We start from the raw sequence: 18907 nt of genomic DNA, 5'->3' as shown, positions 1-18907 counted from the left end.
AAGTCCCAGACCATTGTAGGCTAAACATCCCAGCTCAACAAAAGAATACATTGGTGAGTCAACTGTCTAAACCAGTGGTCGCCAACCCATCTATCGCGATCTACCAGTCGATCTCTAAAACCTTCACTGTCGATCCCCGAACTCTCTGGACTCACAGGCTGAGGTTTGGCCGCAGATCAGCTGTGTGTCGGTTGTCTGTTGTTCACACGCGCAGTGTGTCCGCTACTGGCAGCGGAGCTGCAGGTTTATCGACTGCATTTCCTTGAATACAAGTTGGATTATGTACTAAACTAAATGTCAGGACCCCACGGTATGAAGACGTGCATCTGTCAATAACAATCAAAGCCAAAGAAGAAATTAATGGATTCAGAAAGTGAAACGCTGGAGTGCTTTTACTTTGACACGGGTTCTGGAAGTGTTGTAAATACGTTTGTCATAGACAGATAAACATCGTGGTTCACTGCAGAATAAACAGAAAATTATCTTTCACCTGAGTTTTAATGTTTGTTTAATTTCTGTCACAAACATAAATGGTTGCAACACTTTCTGTATGCGTTTCAAAATAAAAGCACTCCAGCGTTTCTGTTGACCGAATCCATTCTTTTGTTTAAAAAGGTTTTTTTATTGTGAAATATTTGCAGGAGCAGAAGATGCACAGCTTCATACTGTATAGTACTGGTATTTATTTGAGTACACAGGACTACTTGTATACAAGGAAATAGTCATATTTATTGCCATATTCAAGGCCAAACCTATATGTATGGCCAAAGCTAAATATTGTGCATTGAACAGATGCTGTAAATATGAATTGATATTAATGTGAATATTGTGCATTGAAAAGATAAAGTTGCACAACTGCCTTTCTTTGTGTATATTTATGCCCGTACATTCAGCCTTTAACAGAAAACGTTTGGAATTAAAACGTGATCTTGGGCTCGCAAAGTTTGGTGGCCACTGGTGTAAACCTACTTTAAGAGCAGAACAGGAGGACTCTCCAGTCAGCACAGATTACACATTACTTCAGAGTTCAGTGTTGGTGAATAGTAAAAGTATCAGTAAAAGTACTGATGCATCTGACGCCTCTAATGATGAGCTGTAGTTTTGCGGTCACAAAGTACTTGTACAACTTTTTTTAAATTACACAGTTAGTGCCGATTCTTCCTAGAATACGTCAGCGGTTTAATGCCCATGGTTTAATAATAAAAACATAATTGTGGTTACCTTGTTGCGTGAATTGTTACAGGTGAGGTTGGACAGGATGCCAGTTGCACAGGTCAACATGTTGACATCATCTGAGCCCAGCTGGGTGACTAATATCTGCAGCAGACCATCTAACCCCTCCTTCGCAAAGGGACCAGAAAGAGTAGGTATTAACACAAATCATAAAAATGCAATCAGTGTATTTTTTAGATTTTTCAGATGACAAAAATCTGTGAGAGAAAATTTGAAAATTTAATTCAGTTGTCAAAAGTCATGGCAGCCTTATTTTGAGCTCTTGCAAAGTGTACTAGTTTTATTATACCTGGTATATACTGCAGAGTGATATAGTGATCAGTATGTAATCATTTCCTTTCCAGAGCAGAACCTTTCAATCTGGTATTGAAGTCATGGTTTTGATATTGATTATTTTGATATTTTTCAGCAGTTCCATGGCAAGGAATTTGACCTTTCCAAATAAATTGAGAGTTGGTTTTGTTTACAGAGTAAAACTCAACATCTTTTCAGATTTTGTAAAACAAACCTGATAGTAAAGTTGATAAGGTAAAGTGAAGTGATTCTTTATGCATTTTGGGCTTCTTCTTTTCTGCATTTCCAACAGCTGATCCCGAAGGACCATACATCATAATGTCTGCTTCCATTAATGACAAAAAATTCAATAAAAATTCAATATAGCCAACATATATATAAACAGCGACGATCCATCTTTCTTTGAATCATTCTTCTCTACACTACAAGAACCAAAAAACATCATAATTGGCGGAGACTTCAATACGGTAATCAATCCCACAATCGACCGTTCAAGCACAACTGGTAATCAAAGAAATTGGCACTCAACAGAATTATTAAAACAACATGAGAGATTTTGGTCTTGGCGACAGTTAGAGAATAAGAAACCCATCATCTCGAGAATATTCATATTTCTCTCCACTACATCAATCATTCTCCGAGATAGACTTCTTTCTGATCAGTAATACACTTATAACCCAGGTATCTGAAACCATCATACATCCAATCATTAGCGACCATGCACCAGTATCCCTCACCCTAAATATTAACTTCCACCACTACAAAACGACCCAGATTTGACTACTTTTATACAGAGGGATTGGGCATCCTTTATGGAATTGAACAACTCCCCAAAGATTAAGTCGTCAGTTCTATAGGAAACAGGCAAAGCAGTAATCTGAGGACAAATTATATAACTCTCAACTAACAAAATAAAAGGAACAGGAATTAGAAAAAGATCTGGAACAAAACAATTGAACAACCCTCACACATGTACTCAAACAATCATTATGAACTAATACAAAACGAGCTACAAGATATCAAATTTCCGTTAGACCAGATTATCAACCAAAAAACACAATTCATGGTCCAACAACTGAAGTATGATAATTTTTAACATCGCAATAAAACAGGTAAATACTGAACTAATCATTTACAACATAAAAAAAGAACGAGCAACAATCCCAGCCATTAAGAAATCAGCAGGTGAAACTACCCAAAACCCACAAGAAATAAATACAATCAACCAGACATTTTACAGTAATCTATATTCTTCAGACAATGACCCTTAGCCTTAGACATCAGATTTTAAACAATAATTTCCACTTTAATACATCTGATCAAACAGGTTTTATCAAAAAAAGACACGGATCAGATAACGTACGCAGGCTATTTGATCACAACAAACTCAGATCAAAACTATCATTGTATCACTAGACGCAGAAAAAGCATTCGATCAAGTTAACTGGACATGTTTATTCAGTACACTCCACAAATTTGGCTTTGGGGAGTCGTTCATCCACTGGATAAAGACCTCACCTCACCCAAAGCCAAGGTCACCACAAATGGAATCACCTCAAAGGTTTTCACACTTCACTGGGGCACCAGGCAAGGATGCTTAGTTGCTCTCTTCATAGAACCACTTGCTGCAGCCATATATCATAACAACAGCATTAAAGGAATCCACACCATTATTACATTACATCACATTTCATTTAGCTGACGCTTTTATCCAAAGCAACTTACAATAAGTGCATTCAACCATGAGGGTACAAACCCAGAACAACAAGAATCAAGAAAGTACAATTTCTTCAAAAAAGCCAAACTACAAAGTGCTATAAGTAAGTGCCATTTAAGTGCTACTAAATTGTTAGTTTAAAATGTTATTCAAGGTATAGTCGGAAGAGGTGTGTTTTTAGTTTGCGGCGGAAGATGTGTAAACTTTCTACTGTCCTGATGTCAATGGGGAGCTCGTTCCACCATTCAGGAGCCAGGACAGCAAACAGTCGTGATTTTGATGAGCGGAGTAGTGTGAGTGAATTTAGGTTGGTTAAAGACCACAAACCTCCAACATAAAATCACGCAGATGATATTTGACTGTATTTACAAGACCCTTTACCCTCACTAAAATCCACATTTAAGCTCATGAAGACCTTCTCTAAAATGTCTAATTACACAATAAACTGGAACAAATCCATTATACTCCCACTTTCCGAAGATGCCTGGGATTCTGCAGAACAGGATTCATCACTTCCACTTCCCACTGGCAATATTAGGTACCTGGGTATAGACATTTCCCCCAGGCTGTCAGAGTTGTTTCACCTTAACTACACTCCACTATTAGTAGAAGATGACCCCCGGTACCTCCCACCCTCACAGGACAAACAACTGTCATAATGAAAATACTTCCACACATTAACTATCTTTTCTCCATGCTACCCATCACACCAACAAATAAATGGTTCAAATAGATTAACTCTCTCATTACACATTTCTATTGGAAAAATAAAAAAGCTAAAATCACAAGACACGTCCCCCCAGTGTTAAAATATGGTCAAATTGTCCCCCCAAATCAAATGAATTGTAAACTGGCTGATGAATTATAATAATTAAACTGTTGGTGCTGTGACGAAAAGCAAAAAAGCACCGCCGTCCTAAATAGTAACTATGAAACTTTGAATGATTAAGGAATTACGGTGCAGTGCAGCTCATATACTGTTTCTGGCAGCTCTGCATGCGGTTTGTCCAATATGCCTTTTCCACCAACGCAAACCAGGTTCCAGTTCCGGGCTGGTGCTGGTGCTGGTGCTGGTTCGCAGTAGCACTAATAGTGGACATGTCAATTCTGGTGTTCTCTGGTGAATGCCAATCGAGCTGCTCGGTGCTGGGCTGTGAGCACAGGTCCCACTAGAGGACGTCAGGCCCTCATGCCACCCTCATGGAGTCTGTTTCTGAAAGTTTGGTCAGAAACATGCATCATTCTGTAGGGCTCTGGCAGTGCTCCTCCTGTTACTCTTCACAAAGGAGCAGATACTAGTTCTGCAGCTGGGTCGATGCCCTATTCTACGGCCCTGTCCAGCTCTCCTTGTGTAACAGCCGGTCTCCTGGTATCTCCACCGTGGGCTTGAGACTGTGCAGGGAGACACAGCCAACCTTCTTGTGACTGTTCGAATGGATGTGCCATCCTGGAGGAGCTGGACTACCTTGGGGTGCAGGTACCACCTCATGCTACCGTGACAAGGACACTAGCAGAACACAAAACTAGAGAAGAATCAGTCAGGAAGGATGAGGAGAGAGCAATTATCTGTGGCCACCACATGGAAAAACTATTTCCTTTTTGGGGGGTTGTCTTGCTTTTGCCTCTCCATTGCACCTGTTGTCACTCATCACCTATATACAGTATATATACACACTCACCGGCCACTTTATTAGGTACACCTTGCTAGTACCGGGTTGGACCCCCTTTTGCCTTCAGAACTGCCTTAATTCTTCGTAGCATAGATTCAACAAGGCGTGGTGTTTAAATGATGCTCAATTGGTACTAAGGGGCCCAAAGTGTGCCAAGAAAATATCCCCACACCATTCCACCACCACCACCAGCCTGAACCGTTGATACAAGGCAGGAGGGTGGATCCATGCTTTCATGTTGTTTACGCCAAATTCTGACCCTACCATCTGAATGTCGCAGCTAGGGCTGTTTCATTTTCGTCCACACAACTGCTGCTCACTGGATATTGTCTCTTTTCGGACCATTCTCTGTAAACCCTAGAGATGGTTGTGCGTGACAATCCCAGTAGATCAGCAGTTTTGAAATACTCAGACCAGCCCGTCTGGCACCAACAACCATGCCATGTTCAAAGTCACTTAAATCCCCTTTCTTCCCCATTGATGCTCGGTTTGAACTACAGCAAGTGGTGTCCTTTTTCAGCTCAGCATACAAATTAAAAAGTGACAGTATATTGTAGAACTGTTTGAGGAGCAATCACTAATGACTAATAATGATTCATAAGTAGCTCCAGAGCATAGTCAATGGCCAAAACATCTGCCTAACCCAAACAGGCAGGTTTATAACAGGCAGGTTTATAACAGGCCCTGCCCTAGTTCTAGACATTTTGTGTGATAAAGCTGCTGCCTTTCAACAGGGACACAGTTCCTTGCAGTGCTTGGTTAAACATGAGTCCTGCTTTAGTAAATTATGTTTACCAATCCCTTCCCCTGAGAGTACTCAGAAAGAGAATTTTGTACCACCCCGTAAGCTGTGCTCATATTTACAGTAGCTCCAGAATCTCACCATCAATGCAGGATGAGGAAAATACAAACAGAAGCAGCACTTGTGAGATTAGGTTTTTACATTGGCTGACTGGGAAGTCTCCATGCAGGGAGAGAATGTGATAAAGTCACTAATTCACAGGGGCACTGATGTGCATCATGGTGAGGTGGGCGGCTGCATAAAGGACTGGTGTGTCACGCAAAGATAGAGCAGGATATCACAGGGTGTCGTGGTGCTGGTAGAGGTTGTAGGAGCATTCATTACAGTAGTGGGCAAAGCAATACGTGCCTGTTTAGTCGCAGCATCTGACAGGTTGCGGAGTGTCCATAGACAGTTCTGGATCAGCCGCTGACTAGAACCTGTAAGGTGTTGGCCCAAAGCTTGCATTCCACCTGGACACAGATGTAAGAATACAGTTACATACTTTACAAACATCTATACCTGAGGATCTACACTCATGTTCAGTGATGTGGACATACCAGCCTCCACTATGGCTGGCTTGTTGCTGGGACACACAGACAGTACTTTGAGAACACGGCTAGTGGTCCATAGTAGCTTCTCATAGTTGTAGTTCCTCATGATGAACACCAGGCCCTCTGGGCCTCCATTGGCAAGGATGATTAGCTGACAAGAAACAGGAAGTAAGAAGTGTAATTATTTAAAAAAAAGGACACAACATGGGTTTCCTTCCCAGTGTTAAGGTCCTATCCTCACCTTGCTCTCCTGGTTGCCGTAGGACAGGAGCTGCAGACAGTCAGTGGTGATGGCCAGGAACTTGGGATTGCTCTTTTTTAGTAAGGGAACCATTCTTTGCAGGCCATCAGCCAGACGCAGAGCCATCTTGGCCCCCTCTTGGTGGAGCAGTAGGTTGTGGAGGGTGGTGATGGCGTAAAACAAGACTGATTCCACTGGGGAACTGAAACAGAGAAGAGAGAGAGAGAGAGAGAGAGAGAGAGAGAGAGAGAGAGAGAGAGAGAGAGAGAGAGAATACAACTTAATTAACAAAATAGACCTAAACCATGGTAATTTTCCATAAAAGTAGGAGGGAGGAACACCTTTTTGGTATTGACACTATAGAAGGACAAGTCTTGCACCGTGTAATTCTTATTCAATCAAAGGTTTTCTGTCTGATCAATCGACCATTTTGTGTTAGGTTGTGTTATATACATTAGATTAATTACAGTGCAATTTTACAGACATTTGTGATCCCCAGGGGATGAATCCTAACAACTTTGAATTCTTTACTTCTCAGGAGTTTGATATTTGTGATTTTGAGCCTTGGATACTGGATGGATTGGTATGCATTCATGTTCCCCTCAAGATGTTTTAATAACTTCGGTAATCCTCTGGTGACATTTCACCTGCTACCATCCTCAAGTCAACCTTAAAGTTGATTCTGTATTTAAGATTAGAAGAGAAACAAAACTGATATCATTTCAATCAACCTCAGCTTCATGTGTTCAGAGAGTAGGTCAGATAATAACTAATATCCCATTTACACCCAACATTAAAATGTGTTTTGGGGGATTGGACTGCGATCAGATTGAGGTTGATCACATGAGAGTAGGTGTAAATACAGCCAAATGGATCTAGGGCCTATTTAGATCTCCCAAACCACCACAGGGTGGTCAGGCTCACATTGTGACCATATTGAAAACAAATGTAAATGCATTTGTGTTAACGTTCAAACGAGTGGGTGGAAATAATAATGAGCAATGTAGCAGCAGCCGTTAACCAGTAAACACAGGACACAGTCCTCTCCTCAGTTGTCAGCAATTCAAGAAATTGCGGATAAAGCGAAGATGAGACTAATCCAAAAGAAAACACAATAACACAGCTTCACAGATGGTCCACTCGTTGGCTTTTTTCTAGGCTTTACACATTCCCACCAGAAACAAGCCGGTGGGACTCTCCTACGTATCTGGACTTACCACAAACAATACAACACCATGAGAGATATAGCTTCACAATTTTCCAAGTCATCAATTCAATTCAATTTGATTCACTGCAGTTTGGTTTGGCTCATGTCTGTGTGTACATGAAAATGAGACACCCATTTTAAAAAGACAAAGCATCAGATATGTAGAAATAAAATAAAAAGACTGTTGAAAGAATGACTAGAACAAACATCAAGTAAAAAGGCTTCATTATGTAGGAGGTTGCAGAGAGTGACAGTGGCAAAGAACAAATGCAAATGTGCTCAAAAATCAAAGAAGTGGAGACAGAGTGTGGGAGTGAGCATTAACAGGCAGAGGTAAAGAGGAACAGAGGGAGAAAAGCTGATGGCATTAATACAAGTCACACACACTAACCTAGCTGGTTTCTGTGAAGCACTTTTAGGTTTAATTTATTCAATTCTTTCAATTTCTGTGTGAATTAAGCTCCAAATCAATTAGTGGTATGATTTATTCTGTTCTGTTAAGCCCCTGTGTAAGGGATTAACTCTGCCTGCCCGCATGTTTCAAAGGCCCTGAATATAGTGTTTAAAGTGAAGGCTAGACTCTTAGCCTCATTCGCTACTGTTTTCAGATGACCTCTAATTGCCATATCGGAAGCTGAAAGCTTTCAATAGTTTACCATCGGGCAAAACGAAAAGTTTACATTTCTCCTCCACTTCGATCCTCCATATACTTTGATCAGCAACAGAACTCTGCACATGTTTAGAACTTGGCTTTATTTACTCTGTCCCCTTCTATCATACCTGTGGCTGCCTAAAAATACAATGTTCCAATAGGTCAAAATAATCTGCTTGTACAGACGACCTATGGGGAGGGGATCTCTTTTTTTTTTTCTGTTCTAAAAATATATTTTCACAACTAACCCCAAAAAAAATACAGTTTATGTAAATATAATCATTATAATTAATATAACAATTATGAACCAGATTATCAGATGAATTTGCAGCACCCTTCAGTATTAGCTCTTTTTTCATCTGTACTAAATTTCTCTATCCTCATCTTCCTTTTAAACTGCATTCATCGGGTAACCAGGAAAACATGAACACTAATGCTTCTCTGTTACTGCTCAGATTTTTATTAAGGAGTTTATCAAACCAACTTGTTGATTATATGTTAATGATCGGTTTAGAACATATTTACTACCCCCATCTAGCCAAAAATCTATTCTAGTATTTAAGCCATTAGCACGTATATTCTTTATAACAACAAAATACTACTTCCTCACTTTCTACTTCGAGAGAGAGAATTATCAGCCCAATCTGTCATCGAAATGACGTATATCTACCTCAGCATGCGGACCAGTGCAGGTATCCCTCCAGACTTAAATATGGCCAGCAGTCCCTCCCTCTGGTGTGACAAGCTGTGGAGCACGCTGGCTGCACAACGGGCTGTCTCCATGTCAACTGCTGTTGTCATGGCGCGCACCACTGCACCCACCATGGTCGGAGACTGTACTAGAACCCGCCGACTTGCCTCCTTTCGGGTCAGCTGATTGACTATCATGGCCGCCTTGTTCACCACAACCTAGATGTGTGAGACAATAAATTGGTAAGCTCGAATATGGGGGTATGTCAAATTGTGATACAAGTGAGATAGTTGTGGCAGTGTACCGGATCCTCATCTGCCAGCAGCTTGGTGAGCTCTGGCACTGCCCTTGTTGCCAACTCAGCATCATCCTGGTAGTTTATCAGGTGGACGATTGCTGTCTTCAGCAGCTGAGAGGGCTCAGCCAGTCGCTGCACGTTGCTCTGCTGCGACGGATCTGATTGGAGTGGCATGGCTGCCTCTCCCTCCACCAGGGTCTCTGGGAACATTGCGGCCCTGACTCGCTGAGCCCGCGTAAGCGAGTACTGAGCTTCTAGATCTGTCAGAGGGAAAGGGAGACAAAGAGAGAAAGAATCACAAAGTGAGAATGTGTTACTACATCAGTGAGTTTACAGGAAAAAAAACCTTGGAGTGTTAAGAGATGAAATTTGATGTGTGGCTCAACACATCAAACATTCAACAAATGTGATATAATCTGACTATTGCTGAATTTGGTTTAATCTAGACTAAACAAACTGCACATGCTTTAGGAGCAGCAGTAGCTACAAACTGGTTTACAATTTAGAAGTGTCTTTTTTTTTACCTTGTCTCCCAGAGTTTGAATACGTTTTTAGAAACCGTCATTACTAACCCTTCCACTCTGACTATCTCTATATATGTGACAGGGAGAAGTTTAGAGAGGTTCCCCTTGCATCACACCCCAAAGAGATAATCACACAATATCTTCTTTTATTTTGTGGCTATTAAAAGTTCAAATAAGTTTAAGATATGATGCAGAAAATTAGGATAACAAGGTATTTATGTAGTGTCTTTAGGCTTTAAAGGTGATAAAGCTTTGGAATAATTGCTAAGATGAATTGAGAAAAATTCATACATCTGCTACTGAACCTGGAGGGTAGGGTGACTTTTATTACTTTCTAACTGGGTGGTAGATGATACGTCTTGTTGAGCCTCAGGTGCTATCACCATTAAAGAGGATTGTAGTCAGCCTAAAGAGGAATATTTGTTTGATAGATGACTCAATGATCTCAGAGCTGGTAAGAGACCTTATTACCCTCAGCCTTAGAGGGGGATAGTACTTGTGTTTGAAGAATGTTCCCCTGCCAGCAACACTATGTACAGTATTTTGTGTACTCAGATGTCTGTGATTGATCCTAGAATAACGTAGGACTCACACATGCGTTCGAGGCTTCAACTGTAAAAAGGAATTATTGTAAAGCATTGATGATGGCAAATTATTACCACAAAACCATTTGTCCCACTATCCCAGATGAGTTTGTCTTAGCATTTTATTTTGTTGGTTACCATCAACATTTTCTGATTAAATCGAGGTCCATCCTCACACATTACTGTATATGCCACTATATATTGACTATATATTCACCCTGTGACTATGAACTATTATGACTCTGGACTCTTTTGACCTTTGCCTCTTTAATGAAGAGTGTTTTCATTTTGATTATAGATTTGTTGTCAGTTTTTGCCTGTACCTTTGTTTCCCTTGTGTTTGGATTTATGTTTTCTCCCTGAGTTCTGTTTCCTGTTGTATTTGGTAGTTTCTGCTCCTTGTGTGTTTCCCACCTTTACTTCCTGTCCTGGTCCTGTTCCCTGCCCCTGTGATGGTCTGCACCAGTTCCTCATGTGTTTCACCTGTGCCCGATTCCCCCTGCCTCCCCTGTGTATATAAGTCTCTGTGCTTCCCTTGTCTGTCTTTGTCAGTTCGTCATTATTCATGGTCGCCTCACCACCCGTTGTCATTTCTCCTTCATCACCCCTCGCCTGTAAGTTCCTTCTATCACCTAGTGTTCCCTTGCTTTTTCTGTTTAGCCTATTTTGAGAACTTTGGATTCCAGTGCTTTTCTGTTTATGGACTTTGGGATTTTGTTTGTTCTGTAAGAACCTTGCTTTTTTTTGTTTGTAGAGTTTGTCAACCCTGCCTCTAGTTTTCATGTGCATTTTGGTTTTGTGGATTTTACCTGCATTAAAGGACACTTTTTGCCTCTGCATCTTTGGGTCCATCTGCTTTAACCAAACTTGACAGTTATTATATAATGTATATTACACATTATATCTGTACACCATTTGGAGAGTGGGGCCTGTCTCATTCCACACATACTCCCTTCTCCCTTTACAAGCAGTACCCAGGGTCAGGTTATAGATAAAGGGCCACCTACCAGTACACTGTAGTGTCTATACTCATGGACTTTCATATCTAACTCGGATGCCTCAGACAAAGAGGTAACACCTTCAACTCTTTTGAGTATTACACCAGTGGCAAGACGTGAGGACACAATGTGATTTAGGAATGCATATTTTAGGCTTAACTATCCAATAAGATGCGAACACCTACATGTAACATAGAGAGTGACAGCAATTCTAGTCATTCATGGATGATGTGCTGTTGGAATGGGTGACACCAGTAGAGGGAGATATATGGGGATGCTGTGGGAGACATGAGGATACTTGGGGGTGACAATTGCTCATGTTACTCTGTTAGCGTTGTTATACTGTTCCACCTTCTGGTCGCCTTGATGCATCAAGTCTACATTAAAATCTTCTGCATAAGACATCAGATGCTGCCTGAAAACCTCCATAACGCAGACTATACTTAAGTAGTGTCTCCATACAAACTACTAAAGCTATAAGTTAGTTTGTATTGTTTTAAAGGGGACATAGCATGCAAATTCCACTTTGTTAGTGCTTCTACAGGTTAATGTGGTATCTGGCATGTCTACCAACCCAAAAACTCTGGGAAAAAACACTCGCGCGTTTGTTATGGTTCCTCTAAGTCAGAAACGTCATGCTTGAGTGACTGGAATGAGCTTCCTGGGTTTTGTGTCGTAACAAGGCACTGGAAGTCTCCCTACATGGTCTTGGCCGCCCCAGAGCGCAGCCGCCTGGCTGTTCAGGAGATTTCTCCGTGGTCAGCCCGCGATTCACTCATGGGCATTGTCTGGATCGTTGGACTGGGTTGCTGGCCACAAACTGCCTTATATACAGTCTAGAAAGGCCTAACGACTCTGTTTCTCCCTATATATAGTCACCCGCGTTCTGCTTTCTCCGCTTGTTGTTGCTCGGATGTCGGGGTAAATGATGGTCTTCTAGCCCCCCTCTCTTTCTCTCTCTGTCGTGTGCTTGTTGGGTGGTGGATGGGCAGGGGGGACATTTAATTATGTGATTGGGAAAATTAAAACTCCAGGACAACAGAAGGGAATACAAAGTATGGGATGCATATTTGATAATTTATATCATATAAAGTATGTAATTTATATCGTTTAAAATCATGAGGGGGGAGGGGGGAGCTGGCTCATTAGCATTTAAAGGAACAGGCACTCAAAACAGGTCACTCTGTGGAGGGCTGTTTTATACAGGGTAAAAAGGGTGCTGTTTTATATGATCCTTGTGGTATTTTGACCAAAGTATGTTACAGACATTTCATTAAGACCCCAAGGAACCATATCAACTTGTGGTAAAATGGGCATGCTATGTCCCCTTTAAATGAATGCTGGATTTCTTTGTTTTAACGATACCCATCATGCTTTCCCTGGAGCAGTGGAGAGAGGCACTATGTTCTGTTTATTTACATTAACAGTTTGTTTTAAGTAATGATTGAGTGTTTTGTGCTAGCTATGCATGCAATGATAGACACTGTTTTCTCATGAATGCTGTAAATATAATCATTTTGTTGAAGTGCTCTGTTACACACATCTATTGCACTTCTGTCCGTCCTGAGAGAGTGATTCCTCACTTGCGGCTCTCGCTGAGGTTACTACTTTTTTTCCCCCCTCTTGAATGGTTTTGGTGTAGTTTTTCCTCACACTAGTCCAGGGTGAAGGGGAGAGGATGTCCCACCTTGTTAAGCCCTATGAGGGAAATTGTGATTTGTGATTATGGTCTATACAAATCTGATTGATTGTATGAGGCTTGTTTGTAATTACAGTTACCTGTACATTTTTCAAAGAACATGAGACACCGGACTGAAATGTGTCTTCCTAAATTGATTCTTCCACAAAAGAAGAATGGCTTGCATCCAATGAGACAAACTGTGAACCTATTGTCCCACTTGACAGAGATTGAATTAAACAAACTGACTGACTGTTAACATTTTTATGTCTTTGAAGACACAGAAATTTCACTACCTCCTACAAATTGGCACTAAATCAAAAAATGTTGGCACTGGATGGGAATAGTGAAATTATTCAATATGGACATGACTGAAACAGTCGATCAGGCCCAAAAAGCTTAAGCAGTGATTCATATCACCGTTTATTCCATTAACCAGGTCCATGGAAAAACACAGGTGATTGTTAGGCTGATATATTGCTTTTTATCTAGATTTTTTAATTTCTTCAGGTCATAACTTGAAAATGTTACTCTGCAGTGAGCCTAATCTATTGTTTCCCTTTAACTGCAAGTTGTATTGATTCTTCAAATTACTGAGAAATTTGACTTCCCTTTTTTGTTAATGTTTATAAAATATACTTTTGTTTTTTGTCATTTATAGGAAAAAACACGGTCATTGATATTCCATGAAAAATGACAACATAAATGTGGGGAAGGTGCCCAGCTGTGGGTATTTCTGACAGCATGCTAAAAAGAGATGTTTGGTCAACAATGGCACCAGCAGCCTGTATCAGTTGCAGACAGTGCTCAAGAAATGGATGTTCTGGAATAAGTCTTTCCTCGGGGGGGGGGGGAATGATTAGAATGTGTCTGGGAAGCAAAGCAAGTAGTCCCCTCTGTCTGGAACAGGGATACAACAGGCTCACCTGTCCTCAAGGTTTAAAATAGCATGTCATTTTGGATTCAACAATGAGGGAAAAGAGACATAGGAAAGCCCAGTTGTCAAGGGTAATCCCACCAGGACTTGTGAGAACATTCAGAGCAACCATGTGTGTTTTCTCTCCTAACTTGTAGGCGTGAATGTGAATTGTTCAGTTCCCAGGAGAGGGGAGGGTTATTTTCCCTGACAGCACCATTTCTGACGGTTATACAATCTCTGGAATATTCTGTAGAATGACAGGTGGTTGGCCTTACAATTTATCCAAATATTTTTTAGGACAGAAACTACTGTACTTCTTTATTCAAACCTGTTTCCGTGTACTGAAGTATAGCAAGCCTCTTAATTGGTCAACAGAAGCCTGACAAAGGCATTGTGAGTTGAAATTATCAGAGGGTTTAAAGAGGAAAAGTTGCACTCTACCACAATCTTTACGGGCCTTGGCTGCTTCCTTACTGCTGATTGAAATGTGGTGCAGTGTTTTTCTGTTCTCCCACAGGTGAACCTCTCCTCCAACATACGCACCTCCAGGGGATTCCTCCTGGAGGGTCGCCCTGCACCGCCCACTGGCATTAGAATCCAGTATTCCCCGGTTCTAGCTGGCTCCCTCTACAGTTTGCCGGCTACCAACTATACGCCTTAGTCTTTGTTGCCGAGAGGATAAGAAACCCAGTGTGATGTTGCCAGGGGCGGCTGGAATTTAATGTGATCAGTCCGTCTCGGTGCCTCTCTTTTATGTTAACTCGACTGTGTGTTTTTTAACGGTTGTTGACTTGATCTTACTGAAATTCTATGAAGGTTAAGTAGCCAGGCACTCGCTCTGTGATCCAAAGGGTTCTTGTTGGGCTATAGTTTAGTTTATTTATTCTCCTTACCTGATTGTGCACCTAGACAGACAGGACTTTACTTTGTTATTTTGTTGTGGAGCGTCAGTCAGGGGAGAAGGGACTGGGCGGGAAGGGGCTTTGCTTTTTAATTGTACCTGCCGCCCCACTAACCCATTGTTCCTTCAATGCTGGTTAGTATTGCTGTTGTGGATCTTAATTTTCACTATTACAATAAAAGGCTACTTTGCTAGGTAACATGGGCGCTGTGTTGCTTCCCTTACTGGGAACTGCTTACTGGGTTGTAACAACAATAATGCTAGTTTATACTCATTAACTACAAGGGGCTTTTCACACAATTCCTCCTTACAAAGTTTGAATGTCTATATTTCAGACAGTCCATGAGTTAGTCAGTTCATTTCAAGTTTACAGTTTCTTTAAAGACAATTATAAGCTTGCTCACTGATCTGGGGGGGTATTTAGGTCTTTTCTTATTAACAGAAACTCTCACTATGAGGTTTAAGCTTATACCTGCCCTCACTGGCCCTACTCACTCAAGACATCACACTTGATCTAGTTTAATATTTTAGTAAAAGTATAAAATTTACGTTTGTTGGCAAATGACTAACCTGTGAATGTCTGTGTCCAATATGCTGAAAATGTGGTGGCTATTTTGATCTGCAGTTTGACAGAGTTGCCGACCACTTGTGTTGTTTATCCAAGAATATAGAAGAAGACATGTTCAACTTGGTCTGCAGGCCGAAGACCCACTGAGTGCAAGCCACTGTTTTCCTATTTATTCCAATATTATAATATTGAATATATCGCAAATCAAAATAAAAAAATCACTGCACCTCCTCAGACCATTAAGAATACACATGAGAAGTGTGGTGAAGTCAATAAGATAAACAGTTCATGAAATAGATTCCACATACATACATACATACTGACAGACTGACGTTTGTGGAATTAGTGGATTTCAGATGAGCAGTAGTTGCTTGTAACTCAGACCACAGATTACAAACTGTGCTACTTAAAGGCAGGGCTGATCATTTGTTTCAGAAACACATTTTATCTTATCACGTCCTGATAGCCACTAATAATTAAAGTCATCTGAACAAAAAGGCGTTTGTGGTCCTCAGGTCAGTGTACCTATCTCTCACTAAACGACCTGCCTGCTACGCGCATACTACCTGTGCTCTCAAAGCACATGACTGGAATCTCAATCAATCACAGTGTACAGCATACACTGCTGTAGCAGAGACAGTAGCCAGAAGTAAGCAAGCGAGTCACAGAAAAGTCTGCTGCTAGCAGTTGTCAGACAATGCAATATGGGCGTATGCTGACAATACTCAGATCTATTCACAATGTCTGATTTTGTACATGTAAACGGTCAGCTAAGTTTTTAAAACGGAAATCTTTCTCTCCTAAAGAAAACACTAGTATTGAAGAGTCTGAAACACCAGCCCCAGTTTTATTTGTAAAGGTGGTTTAGGTCTGTCTGCTGGTTTATCGTAACTTTCAATATCCGACTTTAGAACGGTCATTTCTATGGTAGAACCAACACCTTTGTTACCATGGCTACTGTTGCAGCTACACCTGATAAGGACACCAATGAATGTCCAGGTGCAACTATGATGCTGCGTTGCTTTAAATGTTGACAGCAAAATGAATTGTGGCTGGTTTGGTGTTTCCAAAGCTAAACGAGGTGAGTAAGGAAGCATTGAAGCTCCCTTCCTCTTCATTTAGACAATTCAACCACTTCATATTATGGCGGTCAAACAATCCATTGTAACGCACCCAGAAAAGAGCTGCAATATTGAACAGTATTAAACAAATAATGTGCATTTTCGACATTAAAGCATGTAAACCTGTTTACATGGCAGAAACCAGGCAGAAATTGTTTCAAAACACCGTATAAATCTTGCAATCTTCTTGATAATGGAAGATCTTCTGTGCATGTGAGATTTTGGATTCAGGACTGTCAATTTGCATTATCAGAATATTCTGACATCAAGTACTGGCACCATGGATTAAGACACAGATGAGAACATTTATAGTCTTTATCCTCTCCCAGTTACTTTGACATTTACTAGTGTTGTCAGTTTTATTGCTGGTTTGACAGATGATTTAGTCAGCCTGAGGCAGAATCTTCTTCAACCCAAAATATGATGATGATTTTATTTCATTTTCATTAGAAATTTACTTAAACAGTCCTTTCTTCGGCAGTGTTGATAGGCAGCAGTATAAATAAGCGAATTACACAAATTTATCATCTCTGTGTAGGTTCTGCAGGATGATTGACAAATTTCAGAGAGAATATTATAGTTATATAATATTATAGATAGTTCAGTTGTGTGTGTAATGAGCGGTTAGCGGGGAGGAGAGAGAGAGAGCAGGTGCGTGACATGAGACTAGCGACTGGAACAGATCATAAGTAGTTAGCAGTTTAGCTGTGAACTAGCATTGAAATGTGCAGTAGGGTTAGGTTTAGGGTTAGGGTTAGGTACCCTATTGATACCCTAATTGATTAGTGTATCAATTAGCATCTGCCCTAATCCCGAAGCAGCAGCCGCAATAATTTTGCAGCAGGAAGCCGCTATATTGTCCTGGCATTTAGTTGGATACAAAGCCCAACTTTTATTTGAGGAATACAGTCGTTACATAACATTGCAGCTCCTCTGCAGACACGCAGTGAAAGCGATGCCTGTGTGGACAACAGAGAGACTCATCACAAAATGATACGCAGCATAATTTTTTTTCAGATCGATTACTTTTGTTTTCATAGTCGTTGGAAGCTACAATCGTAATTGAAATTCAATTAATCGCCCAGCCCTACTCCCCACTTACAGATGACATGTTCAGACTGTATGCTCATAACTTTTAAGCTATAAACAATTGTCTGTAAAACCAACCAAATTATTATTATGGTTGAAAATGTCTGGTCGCTTTGGCTTTGACTAGGACCAACAGACTGTCCACATTTTGGACCAAAATCATGTTTGAAAGTAGATTGCCTTGGTACAAAGACGAAAAATCCCTGTCAGCTTGACCTATGTCACCTGTGACAATTTAGTGTCATCTAGTAGCCTATCCTGTGTGGACAATCACTACACCAACACTGCAGAGGAGTAGTGTGTGGAAATATTTGGGGTTCCAAACCGCAAATGACAAAGTAAGTAAAGATAAGGCTATGGTTATGCAAAAATGTCAAGTGGTCAAACCGTCTATTGGAGTGGGCTACCTAATGATAAAAGAAGATAATCAGAAACTGGTAGAAGGTTTCCTACAATCTGGAAAGTTTTTCGAAACAAATTACTTATAACTAGTTGATGAAGCATTAAAAATAATCTAACTATGAATATAATCACTAATTACCAATATTTGCACGTGTGTAAAGAGCCCCAAGCTTCCACACAGTGACTATTCAGCCGCCCTGGGCTCAAAGACACACCACAAAAATTTGATATGTCTATACCATATCATGCAGAGTGTCATGGTTTTGTCTTCAGACTGTTTATTTTCACCTCTTTATGAAGAGTGTTTTCAGTTTGATTATTACCTCCTTGTGTTTCATGTATATCCCTGTGTTTATGTTTGTATATGACCTGTTCCTGTGTCTCATGTTTTGCCCTCCCTGTGTTCTGTTTCCTGTTTTATTTTGTAGTTTCTGCTCCTTGTGTGTTTTCTATCTTCACTTCCTGTCTTTGTCCTGTTTCCCGCCCTTGGGATTGTCTGCACCAGTCCTCATGTGTTCCACCTGTGTTCAATTCCCCCTGTCTTCCCTGTGTTTATGAGTGTCTGTGCTTCCCCTTGTCCTTGTCGATTCTTTAATGCCTCGTCTCTTGTGCTTGTCGTCCTCTGCATCATATCTGTCTCTTGTAAGTTCCTAGTGTTTTCCCCTGTGTGCTCTTTGTTTTTCCAGTGTAGACTTTTTGAGTTCTCTCTGTTAGACATTTTTCCATTAAAAGGACACTTTTTGTTTAAACCTCTGCCTCTGCATCTTGGGTCCACCTGCTCAACC

At 40.8% G+C, this 18907-nt stretch overlaps 1 protein-coding gene across 2 annotated transcripts in view; it reads right to left on the bottom strand.

The window, feature by feature from the left end:
• Nucleotides 1-18907, bottom strand: part of LOC118124080 (junction plakoglobin) — a 107153-nt gene that overhangs the window by 23597 nt on the left and 64649 nt on the right. For both annotated transcript variants that reach the window (XM_047343878.1, XM_035181880.2), the window contains exons 4-9: nucleotides 9345-9598; nucleotides 9020-9258; nucleotides 6491-6692; nucleotides 6256-6400; nucleotides 6065-6168; nucleotides 1222-1341 (exon numbers count right to left, since the gene is read on the bottom strand). In XM_047343878.1, coding sequence (XP_047199834.1) covers nucleotides 1222-1341; nucleotides 6065-6168; nucleotides 6256-6400; nucleotides 6491-6692; nucleotides 9020-9258; nucleotides 9345-9598 — 1064 coding nt within the window. The remainder of the gene's footprint in view (nucleotides 1-1221; nucleotides 1342-6064; nucleotides 6169-6255; nucleotides 6401-6490; nucleotides 6693-9019; nucleotides 9259-9344; nucleotides 9599-18907) is intronic.

This window comes from Hippoglossus stenolepis, chromosome 16, assembly GCF_022539355.2.
Source record: "Hippoglossus stenolepis isolate QCI-W04-F060 chromosome 16, HSTE1.2, whole genome shotgun sequence".
NCBI lineage: Eukaryota > Metazoa > Chordata > Actinopteri > Pleuronectiformes > Pleuronectidae > Hippoglossus > Hippoglossus stenolepis.
Note: the sequence above shows the minus strand (reverse complement) of the source record. Positions and strands in the feature narration are given on the sequence as shown.